General features: G+C 47.9%; 1 protein-coding gene across 1 annotated transcript in view; it reads right to left on the minus strand.

Annotated features, from left to right (window-relative positions):
* Positions 1-16,256, minus strand: part of LOC128303589 (methylcytosine dioxygenase TET) — a 167,836-nt gene that overhangs the window by 11,648 nt on the left and 139,932 nt on the right. Inside the window, exon 5 of the mRNA XM_053040584.1 lies at positions 6,311-6,829. Coding sequence (XP_052896544.1) covers positions 6,311-6,829 — 519 coding nt within the window. The remainder of the gene's footprint in view (positions 1-6,310; positions 6,830-16,256) is intronic.

The following is a 16,256-nucleotide window of genomic DNA, read 5'->3' on the forward strand; positions in this document are numbered from 1 at the left end:
ATCTCGTTTCCCGGTTGTAATGCGAAGAAATGGTGCTGGTGGTGATAAACAAAACAAAACAAAAACCAACATAACAACAACACATAAATGTGTAGTGTAAAAGCTTTTCGCAATTGGAAGGGCGGTGCGCGACGGGGAAATTAATCTACGAGAGTGCGGGTGGTGCCAGTGAAGTACCGGCCGCGACACTAATGGAAACTTCGCTCTCCTCAGTCAAGTTCTGCCAGCCTTTATTTTTTTGTTTTTCAAATTCAAATTGTTTTGTTGATGTATTTCACCATCGGAGTAGTTTTTTTTTTGTTCTTTTCCATGTTCTACAAAAATCCACGTGGTTGAGGAGTTCTCCAAATATAATAGAAAATTCTGATTAAATACCATCAAACGTTAATTAAGTTCATTAAGTTTGGCTTTGGGAAGCACAAAACAAAAAAAAACCCTCATCCCATTATTGTTCTTCCTACATTCTTTGGGTGTCCTTGGTGTTGTGTGCTTCGGGGCACCCGACGTACTATCGCCTCCCCCCTCGAAAACCCTTAAAACTAGGCACCCATGGCAAACAAAAACTGACTTGTGAAGGTCCTTTTTCGGTTGTTGTGTTATGCCGACGATGCCGCTGCAAAAGTTGGTTGGGAATATTTTTATATAAATTGCTTATTATGTTAGCAATATAATCATAAATCATAATAAGCAACATGCGCGGCTTTGATGGAAAGCACATTCTGTCTCTCTCTCTCTCTCTCTCCTTCGCTGTTCTCTCCTTTCTGTCCTCCCCCAACCGTGCAATATTGCATTTTGGCCTCAACATTACACCACAGCACGAGGCGAAGTAGAAACACATCAGCCCGAAGGGAACGATTTTATGCTGTGCAAACATTTCAACGGTACCAACATCCGGCACTCTCCGGTGACTCCCGCACGCAGGGTCAGCGACTTTTGACCATCGTGGTATGGTACACACACACACACTCACACTGTTAGTGCTGAGAGATGATCATGAAAATTCGACTTCCAAGACAAGGGGACCACGTCGAGGGTTTTAGTGTCGATGTGTGTTCGGTCATTCGTCTTCGGACCAGCCAGCCAGCAAGCAAGCAGTGACACCCTCTGCTCACAATCGTCCTTCAAATTGGAACTGCGGTTGTCGGTGTGTGTGTGTGTGTGTGTGTGTGCGTGTGTGTGAGACGTTTCTTCTACAGCGCACGTCAATTGCGCAATTTCGATCGAGACATTATTTCCCTTCTCTTGTCCCTCTCCCCCACCCCATCCACTCCTTCTTCTGTCAAACTTTTCCTTTGACCTTCCTTTTTTTTTCTTTCCGGTATCCGGTTGGAAAAATCGTTCCAGCTGCTTGCTCCCCCCCTCCCGATTGCCCACCTTTGCCGTTACAGCGCTGCCTTGCTTCTTCATTACCATTTTCCACCCGTAGCTTGTCCGCTTGTGGGGGGGGGGGGGGGGGGGGGGGTGCGGCGAACGGTGGCGCAGAGGCAAATAAAGGCAACGGAACGGAGCTTTTCCTTCGTTGATTGCGCCTGCCTGGATTCACGAGGAGGAAGGTGGTATATGTGTGTGTGTGTGTGTGTGTGTAAGGCACACATACACCTTCTCCACCACCCTCCCAGCCTTGCCTTGGGTTGCCGCGAGGAAAACACAACACGTTTTCCGTTTTATTTTTTGCTCCATCGTAAATGTTTCCCTAGCCCTTATTATGCCCGCCCCCCCCCCCCCCCATTTGTGTGCACAAACCGATCAAACACACACACACATAGAGAGAGAGACACACATACACAAAGTGCAGCACGAGGTGAAACCGTTCACACATACGCGTACGCTGCAAAAGGCAAGACGGTGGCAAAGGACGAAGGTTTTCCACCCACCACCACCCACCCAGCAAACACACACATCAAGGTGTGTGTATATATATATACAATGCCGGGTGTGCTGTGCGAAATACACACGCGCTCACACATTACACACACACACACACACACGCCGGGGCAAGATGGCGACAACGACGATGGTTTTGTTCGTCCCTCATCCACCCGTTTTTACGAGCCAAACCACACACACACAGAACGGGGTTCGGGGTTCGGTGCGGAAAATTGTGGAGGAAACGGGGAAAAACAAGCAGAGCGCACTATTAATTCCCCTTCCTTCCTTTCACGATATTGCTCCTTTTCTCTCTCTCTCTCTCTCTCGCGCGCTGTCTCATTCGAACTCATTCGTAACTGACAATTCGTTACCGTCCGAACAACCTTCTCCCTTCGGTTCGGCTCCTTCTTCGTCGTAGTCGTACCAACATCGTCGTCGTCATCGTTTTTCCACCCTCCAGCTCCTTTCCTTTCGGGCACTCTCTCCACCCCAAAGCAACCGACAGCACGAGCGCGAAGGCGAACGTTTCACTATCGTCATCTTATTTACCCACCGCCCCTCCTCCTTCTTCCCCTTTTCTTCCTCCCCTCTCTTGCCATTTCCCTTCTTACAAACGCCAGCGCAAAAGGATGTGGGGGGGGGGGGGGGAGGGAGGGAAATGGTTCGCTATGTACACATAAGCTTTTCATTACTAGACGGAAAATCGTCCCACCATGCCACCCCCCCCCCCTCCTCTCTCGTGCGCAATGTTTTCTCTCGCACCCTCTACTAAACAATCCCACCCCACCCATTCCGGCCATTTCTCGCATCCTGCCCCTACGGACGCCGGGTGGTGACTTCCATTATTTTCGCCCTTCGTTCCTTTCCAATTCCTTCCAAATGTGTGTTGACCGTGCATGTACATAGACGCATGTGTGTGTGTGTGCGCATGTATGTATGTGTACATAATTCATTATTATTTCCCCCCCTCCCCCCATGTGCTTGTCTTCTTTCCACCTCATTCCAACCTCCCGCCTTCAACACAATACTTTTCACATTTTCCACCACCACCACCCGGTGAGTGTGTCCTTTTCGGCTCGATTTTTCCGATCAAACCGGTGAGCATTTCTCAGAAGTAGTATTCTCTCTCTCTCTCTCTTTCACACATACACACTATCTCTTCTGTGTTACGTATCCTTTCCATGCCATTGCGCGTTCCCTTAGCCGGTGTACACCACGTGCATCAAAGCCGAACAGAAACCACCGAAGGGAAAGTAGCGAGGAAAGCGCGACAGGGGGGGGGGGGGGGGGGGGTGTGCAACATTCTTATAGGTTACGTCAAAACCAACTATCTTTGGTTATGCAAATCGATCCCCGAACTAGGGGGGGGGGGGAGGGGAGGAGCAAAAAGGGCAAAATTGTTGTGGTGGTGGCTACGGCTTCAGGAGAATGTGTTTTATAAGCGCTCAGAAATGCATTACGCCACAAACACGCACACACACACGCATGGAAACGCATATTTGCTCTTATTTTTATTCGCTTTTCCCATAATGTCTCCCATCTCAAAATGAGTTTTCCATTGCAAAAAAGAAAACCACCCCACAAAATGTTGACGCCTTCAATGGAGGCTCCTGGTGGCTTTCAAAGCAATAAATAAATAAACCCGCCAAAAACATATCGTAGTTATATTTACAAAACGGAAAGCGCAAACATGGTGAGTAGATAAATTAATATTCTTAAACCAACAGATGGATGGGAAATGATTACAACCACCGAGGCAAGGAATTTTATCTGATCCAACAGTTCGCCTTTCCGCCGGGCAAGTAAACCCAACCAACCAACTGGCTCGGGGCACGATGATACGAAACATAAGCGCGAAGCGCAATTTGATTTTCTGGCAGGATTTCGTGTTTTGTTTTTTTTGCTTTCTTTCTTTAATCCCAATTCCAATGTGTGCTGATGCACACACACACACTTAAAAGTGGAACTAAATCCGGAAAGAGGTTGGTGCGTTGTGATGAAAATGAAATATTTGGATATAATTTTGCACTGTGTAAGCAAGCAGACAGCGCTCAGCTCCACCAATCATATCTAGCACGGGGCCCAAAGCTTCCACTTTCGGGCAGAGTGTGTGTGTGTGTGGAAAGTACAACGGTAAAGGAAGCTGTACCAGGATTTTCCAAACCGGAGGGACCCTCTGAAACCGTCAAAACCCGAGAATCTTTCGAGGTTTTGAAAGCGGGGCGAAGGTAGCCGGGGATAAATAGAGAGGCAAAAAATTAATAAAACAACTTTTTCACTTTCCCTTCCACCAAGCCACATTACACACACACACACACACACACACACTCGTGTGCTAGCTCTTTACCCGCTTGGTATGGCATTTTTCCGGAGTGCAATATCTCCTCCAATCACAATTTCCCGAGAAAACACACCATCTGCAGAACCTAAAACAAAAAAAAACGGAAAAACCCCCGAAAAGGAAAACCGTTCGTCACACATACACACACACACATACACGTACGTAACCTTCATTTTCCGGGCTTAATATTTATTAAAAACAGGCTCCGCTGAAATGAGTTGATGCTTCCTCTATCCCTCTGTGTGAATGGTGGGTTTTGAAGGGGGGGGGGGGGGGGGGGGGGAGGTGGGGGGAGGGGGGGTGGTAGGTAGAAAAAACACCCCCCGGAAAAACCAGCCACGGTGTGCCTCGATGTGCCTCGGTGAAATGAAAACGAGATTATTATTACTTGCCCTTTTCCCATTTTCCCACTCCCCCCCGTCGGTGCCCTTAGTATTCATTCTCATCTCAAACAACAAGAATGGGGGGGAAATATGATGAACGAAACAGACGCACACAGACCCACAGACCGGCCCGGGGTACAGCCCTTTCGATTTTGATGAATAAACAAATGCAAGTTCATCATCATCGTGTTGTCGTTCGAACAAAAAAACAAAAAAAAAACCCAAAAGAAAAATCCACTTTTCTTTATCGTGCCCCGCATTTTGGGGCATCCGGAGGAAAACTCATTTCGGGAGTCCTATAGGCCTATACAGGAGCAACGTTATCTGACGATCGACTATGGTGGTGGCCGCACGGTGGTGCGGTGGTTGTGATGCAGAAGGTACAAAAATTCATCAACGAGAAAAGCCAAAATTACCTTCCACACACACACACATACCCTCGCCCTTTTCATAGACAAGCAACCACATCACGTGCGGCCACCACTAGCGATGCGTTGTTGCAGAAAATGCCTTTTTAGACTGATGAAAAAGTAGTGCTAGTGGAACCCGACCCGATACCGTCCCGTGGATCGTGTGTTTTTACTTCCGAAATTTTCCTCGCACACAGGTGCCAGCAGTGCCAGCGCCCCACAATAGAACCACAGGGAAACTAGTGGCGGTGGTAGTGGTGATGGTGGTGGTAATAATAAATGTCGTAAGAACCCTACCCAAACCCAACTGCTGACATGCCCACGGTGTGTCGGATAATCGGATGCGGGATGGATTAACTTTTCCAGCGTAGCGGTTGCGATGTTGCGATACACTTTGCCTAAACCAATATCATAAATTATTAACCTATTCTCTATCAAGGTGGAAGGATACACATCCTCCTATGCCCGGGGAAAATCCGGGAAATGAGAGTGAACTTTTTGAAAAACTAGATCACCCCAGAACAACTCAGAACAACTACCTCTGCATTTCAGAATAACAAGTCAGTTAATCAATAGCCAAACATTGCTACTGAATGTAAAGGGGTTTTTAGTCAAAATTTTCCTATCTTTGCAAAATGCGATTCAACAGCGTTAAAACTAAAGGAAAACACTGCAAAAAAGGAAAACAGTTTTTTGGCTAATTTCGACCAAGTTCCATTCCGGCGCACCATTCCCCATCAAGCGTAGAAGGCTGATTATTTGGATTCGAAATTTTACTTTCCAGCAAAACAAACAAACAAACAAACAAACAAACAAAAAAGCTCCCAAAAACCAAACTAACAATGGCCCTTTTTTGGGCACCGGGGGCTGTGGGGGTAACACCTCTCCCCGGCCGGTGCACGTCGCTGGGACATATCCCCTAAACCTCAGCATGCACAAAAAACTACAGCGTTCCTGTCTCTCGTTAGCGAAAGTTTAATGAAAACGAAAACTTTTGCTGGCCAACTCCCGTGCAAAACTTACCCCACCTTAGCCGTGGGGGTGGTACACGGATGCACGGAGGTGGTTTTTTCCCTTTCCCTCTGAGCGGGGCGGCGAGTGGCGCTACTTCCTGCCGACATCGATTAGCTTAACCTCGGTTTATAATCAACTTTTTAATTGAAAGCACGCACACACACACAATCAACCCCCTTGGTGGCATCCTTCGCCGGATTGCCCTCCTCGGTAAACCGATTGTAACATCGATTTACTGCAATCGTGGCCAATTTGGGGCCGGCTTTCCCCTCGGTTTAATGGGCACCACTTACCATCGGCTGTTGCGGCTGATCCTTCATGACTTCGACGGCCGGTTCCGACTTTATGATGATGGACTGATGCTGTTGTTGCTGCTGCTGCTGCTGCTGCTGCTGCTGGAGGTTCCCAGGACCTCCTCCTCCGCCGGGCGGTGGAGCACCTGGTATAGGCGGATGGCGGACGAGATGGTGTTGCAGCTGTGCCTGCTGCTGATGCTGCTGCTGCTGGTGCTGGTGCTGGCTGGGGCCACTGCCTAGCAGCGCACTGTTATGCACAACACCGGGGGCGGCGGTATTCGCGGCGGTCGGTGGCGCGGCTGTTCCGGTCTGCGCACCGGACACGGTCACCAGTTGCTGTTGCTGCTGCTGTTGGGACGGGTTGCCCGGCACCTGCACATTGGGCGTCGACGGTGTGCCGCTGGTAGTGTTCGGCGATGGATGCGGCAGGGAGGCCGGTGCGGGCGAGACGGCCGAGTTTTGGGGCACGTTCTTGGGTGTTGCGCCGAGATTCAGTGCCTTGCGACCACGACCACTCTGTTGGTCATAGAGAGAGAGAGAGAGAGAAAGAAAAAAAAACATTAATAAGCAAATTTATTAAAATAACATAAACTGGTAAAAATCAACTTCTAAATGAAAACAAAATATATTAAGTTGTTATTTATAAAGTATAGAACAAAACAAAAACTACACAAAATAAAGAACAACAAACGGGTAAACAAAACAAAAGACTATGAAACAGCAAAAAAGAGAAGAAAACATACAATAGAATTGAATTTTTTGAAACATTTTCACATGAAGTTTGCATAATTCGATTGAATCAAATTAGGAGCAAAGAAATGTGATAAAATTGCAAAACTATGTGCTTCGCACATAAACCAACCATATACACATGTTTTGAATAACATATTCGCATGGTACGACGCAAAAAACCACGAACGAACGAACGGAAACGAGAATGAAAATTTATGGCCTGAAGAAAAACGCTATTTATTATTGAATTATATTTCTCTAAAGCACCCCATCTCCCATCCCATCACTATCTCCGCTCCGAACCCTTTCCAAACGGTGGTAAGAAACAAGGTGGAACATAAAGAGAGAGGGGTTCGGTTGTTTACGGCCAACATCAACGAACGTAGGATTAAACGGCTTAAGAAATACGGTAGGGCCGAGCCAGAAACCATTTGCTAGAAACCATTTTTGCTGCACAAACCTAACGATCGACCGATCAGCGGATGTATGTGTGTGTGTATGTGAGTGTAAGTGCCCTCTCCTTCCCTTCCCACCATTGTCACTCTTTGTGCAGAAACGGACGGGAGAATCTAATAATAGTAAACACTAATTAATGGTATTAATAACAATTCATTCCTTCCTTCTAACCAGAGTGCACACCAGAGTGGAAAAGGGGGTGCAGTGGCGAAAAAAGGGCAACCCTGTGACTGCGGGGGAACTGCGAAAAAGGTGAGTCTTTCCACACAAATGCACCACCGCCAGCGCATCGTGGGGGTTTGCGACAGCAGCAGTGCGGGAACGACTTCTATAATATACGGTTCTGTGAGCGCACTCAGGCCGGTCTTGGCCTGGGCGGAACGAGAAAAGGGTGCAAATTGTAAGGAACGGTACAACCCCCAAGTACGCGGGCCAAAACAGTGGACGGGCAGAAGGCAGAAGGCAAGAGTGCCTTCGCCTTAATTATCGTTATTATTCATCCGTTATCTTGGCAAAAGACCTCAAACTACGACAGGAGCTCACTCAATAGGACGCTAGGTAGCAACGCCGTCTACTGGCCGCAGGGATGGGGGGTATATCTTTCAACTCCATGCCAAAAATTCACCCGCCGGAAAAACCCAACCCCTCACTTCCCCCCTTGATTTTTGGAGAGACTCAGAGGGATGGGGTGTCTCCACCGGCTCATTGTTTCGTAATGCACCAAAAACCGCCACCAGATGGCGGCAAAGACTCAGTGTCGACTAGCGAGAGGCAACATGGCCACCGAGAATGAGGGATTTGGAAAATTTGACTTTTACGGACCATTAATTTATTTGGCAATCAATTTTCAACGCCACAACACACACGTCCGTCCACCTCGAACGCATTGTGTCGGCCCCCCCACATGCGTTATAGGGATGTGTGTGTGTGTGTGTGTGTGTGTGTGTGTGTGTGTGTGTGTGTGTAGGCAGAGACAAGATGGTGGACAAGTTATGGAAAGTTTATGCGAATACACAAACCGGAAAAAGTACCTTTCATTCCTTCCCAACCGAGCCGTGCTTGGTTTTTGCTTCGCTAAAGCTATTGAAAGACAGGCCGCCATTTTGTTTGGTGGTCACCGGAATTGTGTGATTTACGGTGGTGTGTCTGTGACCCCCGGCGAGGCACAAACACCCGAGACCCCCCCGCTTTGCGGTGGCAATATTTCAACACAAACAGACGAAATGGGTTGTGATGTGTACTACTAAAAGCATATACTACTAATTGCCAGCCGTTCAAACTAGCACTATTTACGCATATCCTTGGAGCAGTGGAAACAGGCAGTTGTTCCCAGTGGGGGGGGGGGGAGGGTGGAGGACCCCCGACGTTTGAAATGTTTCGGACCGTTCCGGTACCGCGCTGCTCTCTTTCAGTGTAAACATCAACCAAATTATGCTGGCATTCACAAAGAAGAGTGCCAAACCCCCCGGCGAAGAGAACCGACCTGATATACAAGCGGGTGGCGCCATCTGCGCACACGGATGACGAAGCGGAATATCGTGTGTCGGAGGCGGACATTTCCTTCTCATCAGCGGGTTGATTGTTGTTGTTTGGGGTGTGTGTGTGTGTGTGATGGGAAGGGACCGGGTACGCGAAGGAGTGTTTGTGTGCTATAGAAGGGTATCCATCATCATCAACATTGGCACCATCATGATGACGATGATGACGATGATGTTGCTTGCGTAAACACAATTCCTTCCTTGATTGCTTGAAATTCTTCAGGCCCCAAACCCCATTGGACCGGGCCAAAAGAAATAATACACTCCCACACACACACTTCGTCCCCGTACAGTTGTTGTTTTGCTGTTGTCCAGAACACTCTTACGAATCTCGGTTCCCCGCTACCCTAACCTCACATTCTCGACACGTGTTTTGGGGGGGTTTCGGTTGTGTTTGCCAACACACGAACCAAACCTTCCCTCCTTTTCCCCGATGGAATGTGTGCTGTTGAAGGCAATTAGGAGATCCCGTAATATCCCAAACTGGGAAAAGCTCGTCACGTGTGTGTGTGTGTGTGTATTGGGGGAGCCTTTGTAAAAATGAGAAAATTTGCATACCGCTACAAAGCATTGCTTGCGAAAAAACGGGTCCCGTTTTGCCTCCCCAAACTGTCTCTAATTACTACCATCTGTCGGGCAGTACGTCGGTTCTGTACGCTCGTTTTTGAGTTACTTTCGTTAGAGGGCGAAAGTTTTTGATTAGAATTGTCCTTCCCACTGCTCCCACAGGTTCCCCCACCGTCACAGGAGAACAAGCTTCAGCCGCGAAATTCCCTCTTTTTGAGGACAAAGTTGATTCTCCGCTACGAATTTCTAAATTAGACTTCCGGACACTCCGTCTAGTCAGACCGCTCCAGTAAGGAAATTCGACCTTACACAGAACCGTAAATTCCGTAAATCATCTCTACTGCTCGCAAGTTCAAACTTCAACCAGCCCAAAACGATCGGGACCGCTTCGGAATGCTTGCAAGCTCATTAATTATTTCCAAAACGTTGTGTTGCTGGTGGCAACGGACATTTGCAAAGCTCCCACCAACACACAACACCACCACCATAATGAAGGAGGCCACAGAACTCAAACTCGGAGGGAAGGATGTGGGGGGGGGGGGGGGGGGCTGGTCCCATTTCGGACGACAGTTTTCGGCACCGGGGTCCACCGGACTCCAACTTACAAATCCATGACAACTTCGATTCGAGGTGGCAGGAGGAGAATTTCCCCACCAGGGTGGCAGAGGAGACATGGGCAGGGTGTGTTTTTGTAATTAACTTTCCACTTCCAAATCGACATGTTCACCTCTCAGGGAAAAAAAAACAACAACCAACCAACCAGGTGGTTCCGAGGTTGTTTTGGTGCGCAATGTACGGATGTTAAAATAAAAATAATACCGAAATTAGGATTGGAACATAAATAATGTTTGCTCTCAGCTCGCCTTGACAGCAAAACCAACGCACAAACAAATGTCCCTTCCTCCTGCCTCTCGCTCCCTCCCCCCCCCCCCCCCCCTTCACCCCCCACACACACACACATTGGGGGCTCCAATCCTAAATGACATGAGAAGGAAAAACAACAACAAAGTAATGGGGCCCAAAAGCAGAGCACTGGCAGCTTGTGTGCGCTAATGATCGGGAAACGATATCCTCCACTTTCGGAACAGGGCATTGGGAGGGGAGGGACACCCCGGTACACCGTAGCTCATTAGCGCAGGAAAACTGAGAATTTGGCCTCGAGTGCCCGACATCTTTACCCCCCAGTTGGCGGCGTGGGGAGGACAGAGCCGTGGGGTAAGGGTAAGAAACAGGAATTTTGGGTGTGTGAGTGTTCTGTTGTTGCTCCACGCGCCTAATCAGGGGAGTGCCGGGGCTGATGGCACCAAGGGAAAGAACAACACACGGGTCAATGTTTAACAAACGATCGAACAAGTACACACTAAAGTTCAAACACTCCCCATATGGGGGAAAGGGGCATAGTTGGGTTAGGATCAGCTAGCGATTAACGGACACAATCATAACGGTGGGCCGCGGTCAACTCTTATTTATATTTTCGCCCGTAATGATGCTCCTTGCTGCTTGGGTCTCGAGTCGACTTTTGGGGGGATGTGGTTTGATAAATGATTTTTCACAACTCATGGAACACTTGTGAGACACTTGCGGAATTTATGTATGAAGAGTTGAACACACGGCTATAAACTGCCGGTGTCAATACGCGTACAGTACAGTCTAAACCGTCATCCATCAATCAAAGCAACCGGTCCCGCGAGTAAGAGCAACATGTAACGAAAACAAAATTACGACCAACAAACCAAGCGCACCTTGCTTTTCATTATGCGCTTTTCACTAATGGCCTGCAGTACCTGGCTTCCTGCCGCCAGGTAGGACCCGGCAACAAACGATGAAGCCAAACAAACAGGAAGAAAAAAACACTCTTTCCCCGTACGGAAAAAGGTCATCGGAGAGAATCGTTCCAACCACCCACCCTCATTTATGACAAACACGTGTCACACACAACCGGCGGTGTTGGTGAACACCGCGTGTTATGACCTGATTCGCGGATTGTTTGATCCTTTTTTTTGTTTCTTTTTCTTTTCCCTGGTGGGGGGGAGGGGGGGAGTACAAAACTCCTGAAATTAAACACCAATTTATCATGCCGTCCTTGAGGGAGACGGTGGCGTTTATGAAAATGGCTCTTCTCCTTCCACTCCTTCACCGTTTGACCCCGTTTTGCCCCCTGTAGGGGGTGTGCTTGGGGAGGGGGGGGGGAGATTTTGCCTCATGGCTGAAGAAAAATGAATAGCCTTCACAGGCCACCCCCAGGCCAGGTGTACTCCATTAGAAGACAAAACTTTTTGTCCGGAAGCCCTGTTGCCAATCCGTTTGAACATGCCCGCATTTGCGAGGTGTCTTCGTCCAATTTGGAATGCCAAAATGAGGGAAAAAGAAATAACCCGGCTCTTGCTTCTTTAAGGCACACATACACACACGCAAAAGGTCGTTTGCTGTCATAACAACGGAAGCAGGTGGAACTCATCATCATCAACCCCTGTAGCAGCAGCAGCAGCTGTGTGTCGCTTTTCCCTCTGTCAGTGTGTACGATCGGAGGGTGATATCGATCCAACAGCACCCAGGAAAAGACGCGAAATGGGGGGTGGGTGGGGGGTTAGAATTTGGAAATAAAATAGATTATTTTTATATGTATTTATACAGGCAGCTAGGCGAAGCACTAGAAAAGGATAACACAAAAACCCCACCTTGGCTGGGATGGCGTTTGCGTACATTTTGCGCACCACGCACTGGAAGGAGGGAAAACCGTGACCTACAAGAACACTTTCTTCAGCAGAAAGGAATAACCTGCAGCGTTATTAACCCTTGTCCTTTTCCCCTTCTGCAATATGCCTGGCAGCAGCATTTAAAAAAAAAACCGCCCCACCTGAGAAGCTCTTTAAGTATCCGCTTTAAGCAAGCGAATATCCACCGTGTCCAAGTACGATTCTCCTGTCAGGAGACGCGCGCCGGGAATAGGCAAACAAAACAAAAAAATAAACGCTTCCCAAAAAAAACCCAATCGTGCATGGCGAAAGAATTAAGAAAACCTGTTGGACAACCACCTGCACACCGCCTACTGTTGGCTTCATTTTTTAAGTTACTTTCTTCACTGTTCACAGATTTCTTCAACGGTTTTTTTTTATTTGCCGCTGCCCGGTTTCGTTTTTCATGGTGCGAAACCATTAAAAAACACACAAACAACTTATTTGCCGCAAAACAAAAAAAAAACTGAACATCAGCCTAGTGGGCAGGTCGTGAAGATTTTCCCTGCCTTATTTCCCGCGGGGGATGGTTGGTTTTCTTTCCTCGTACCAAAATCGAATCGGTATAAATTTGGGATCGTAGTAAAAAGATTACGCATCTCCGATTACGTTGTGTTTTTTTTTTGTTTCTCTTTCACCGGATGGTATTCCGTTTCATCCATGCTGGCTGGGTACCTTTCTTTAATGGTCAAGAAAAATATGATACGCAAACTACCGCACCGTACTGTGAATGGGCAGGAAAAACACGACCCATTTTACGATACGGTAAGCGGCGGGAAAAAAATGAATGTATCTATTTATAAAGTTAAGTACATAATCGCCAAATAGAAAAAAAAACCCACACACACACGCACATTCCCCATCCCGTTGCCGTCGTCCCGGGGAAACCCGGCATTTTCCGGTCAAAACCATTCAATCGGGGTTGTTCCTCGGTCGGGGCAGCGAAAGAAAGGCAAGGCTCCGGTAAGGAGCTCCGTTTGTTTTTACATCACCTTCCATCGGAGGTCCATCGGTCAGCCAAAGTCCCTTGGGGCTTGCAAAAGTGCTTGAACTTTCTTTCGTCCGTTTGTTTTGCAGCTGCCAACGGATCCGCCAGACGGCCGAGACTATGACGAAGGAGAAGCAAGAAGGTTTAAGGGTTTTATTTTCCCTTCCCCCCTGTTCTACACCGGTGGGGGGGATGAGGGGAATTTCGGGAAAGTTTTTTATCAACAACGGAGAAAACAGACACTTTTTTGCCGTCCTATCGCGCGGAAAAGAAAGGGGATATCCCCCCCGGGGTCCGGTAGCCGAATTTCCTGCCCAAGCCAAACGGTAATGCCGGTCAAAACAAATACCATGACCTCGGCACTGCTGCTACCAGCTGAGATTGTTTTTAATGCATTCATCGGGTTAAAGATTACGAATGAGAAGCTTCTTTTTTTTGTTCAACACGGAAACAATTACAGATGGTCGCAAATTCTTCGTACAGTTAATGGCCGGAATCATACTCTAAGCCGGGTTTTATTGTTGTATGTGTTTTGACGTTTCCAGGCGTGAGCGCACAATTACTGCTCCCCGTACAAATGCCAAGGCCAAGTTAAGCTTAGGAAAAAAGGATTGAGGATGATTTTTCCTAATGAAAGATTCGGTCAGCTGCTCAACAAATGTCAAAATAAAGCATTTTGTTTGCTGGTCTGAGCCACATTGGACCATGTTTGCCGTATGCCAAATGTAATGTAAACAAACATTTTATTATGAAAACAATTAAAAAGGGATTATTGAATTATACTTTTTGATATTATTAATAATCAGCCATATAATCCGCTTCAAATGAATTGAGTTTAAAGGTAACTCGCTAAATCTTCATCGATAATCTGCCCCAATAACAGCGAAAAGAGAATATCCTGGTCACGGCACCAATTATGTATGGGAAATGGCACAGTTCTGTTTTCCTTCATAATTGATTCGATAAACTCGCAGCATTTATTCCGCCACGTTCCATTTCAGTACGCGAATGAAATCGACACGCAAACCAACAGCTGATCAAAGGTTCAAATGAAATCGAGAGCGATCAACAGCCAAACACGCTGCAAACCTTCCCAGCCTCAAACCGAAAGCTGACTCTCCCTCTCTCTTTCTTTCTCTTTCTTTCTCTGTCTGTTGCAATTGCAATAAACACAACCGATAAATGGGTTTCCCAAACACGCATGCCACCCCGTACATGCTCAGAACCTGCACGAAAAAAGCACGTGTGTGTTTTAATTGATAACGTACGCACACACAACACACCGGAGGCTGTCGGCAGCCAGGTCGGAATGGCCGTGCAGCCCTTCGATACCGTATAACCCACCACACACGCAGAGAGGCTGAGGCCTGATGGTGTGTTTCATCGAAAATCCTCACCCAAAATTACGCCGTGCTACAAACAACCGCGGCTCACACGCAGACTCACACACACCACGCGCGCTATCAAATTTAATTCTCGCGCCACGCGCGCTTGTTTTCATTCACAACGTTGTGCTGCCATTGGGTAGGACCGCGGCGAGACCCACCATCGATACGGGAATTCCGCACCAAAACCAACATCGCATGTGGCATTGCGATTTTTTTTTTTTGTTCAAAAACCCCTCTCCGATTCATCAGTTATTCTTTACTTTCGAATTTATATTTATATACACATGCATGCATATTTTAATCTGTTTCCCTTTTTTTTTGCTGACCTTGCCCTGCCCGCCCTGCAGTGGACGCGGGGGCGAAGGGGACGTTTGCGTGCACAGCATCACCACGCCATGTTCCAGCTTCATGCCGGTGAGGTATGAGTTGTCACACGGACAGCACACGGAAACACGGGGCACTTTATTTATTTTCCCCCAACTCATTCATCGATACATTTCATTCATACCTCGAGAGCGGGGGGTGAGCTATTTGGGACGGGTGTGTGTTTTTGGGAGTCAGGTGAAGTTTGTGACTCCCCCCCCCTATCAGGACACTCACGAACAGAGCTCAACTCATCTCACAAACAAAAACGCTCCAAGCAAATAAAAATCAAAGAGCGGTAGCGTGGTGGCGTGGCCAGCCAAACCGCGCAAATACTCATCGCACGCGATCATCATCATCATCGACAGGGTGTGTGTTCGATTTATTCCGAGGGGGGAGGCCCATGGCCGGGTGTATCGAAAATTGGATTCAAATTGATTGCCACTTCCGTCTCGAATTTACCGCGCTCGGGGGGAGAAAGAAAGCAGGGCGACTGTTGTGTCGTCGTGTGCCAGCCGTGCCATGTCGTGCCTTTTACTGTTGCCCATGTTTTTCTCCCATTGTCGCATCCTTTCCAGCGCGTTCCACAGTACCGATGGTGGGGTTGTGTGTTTTGCATGAAATAATTTCGGATCAGTTCATGTCGCGTGCTCGCTCGATTGGCTTGCGGGAGAAATTTACACCACAAAAGCTCGCCTCCCCTTGCATCCACCCCCTTACTCCCGTTTTCGGCTCCATTTTCATTCACATATTTGTTGCAAGCTCGCATACACAACAGCAACCGTGGGGGTTGTTATTATTGTTGTTACTGGGGTGGGGTCCTCTCTGCCCCAACCGTTTTTGGGGAAGCATTTTCGGAGAAGTGTTAAATGCTATAATCTGATTCGCACCCGGTTTCGTACCAACTCGATCGGTACGATCAACAGATTGTTAAGCACACGACATGATACGACCTTCCCCCCTTGAAACCCTCCTCCCACGAAACAGTGTGTGGCCACCCGCGGGGAGCGAACGCGAAGGGAAACGCATCATCCGGTCGAATACGCCACAACCGCGAACGCTTATTTATGGTTGGCATTATCGGTATTTATCGTCGATTGGTGGTTTCAGATCGAATGATGATATGCACGTGGGAAAGTGGCACCGAGTGGTTGACGAACCAGATCATGAACCAGA

The sequence above is a fragment of the Anopheles moucheti genome, chromosome 3, assembly GCF_943734755.1.
Source record: "Anopheles moucheti chromosome 3, idAnoMoucSN_F20_07, whole genome shotgun sequence".
NCBI classification, from domain to species: Eukaryota; Metazoa; Arthropoda; class Insecta; order Diptera; family Culicidae; genus Anopheles; species Anopheles moucheti.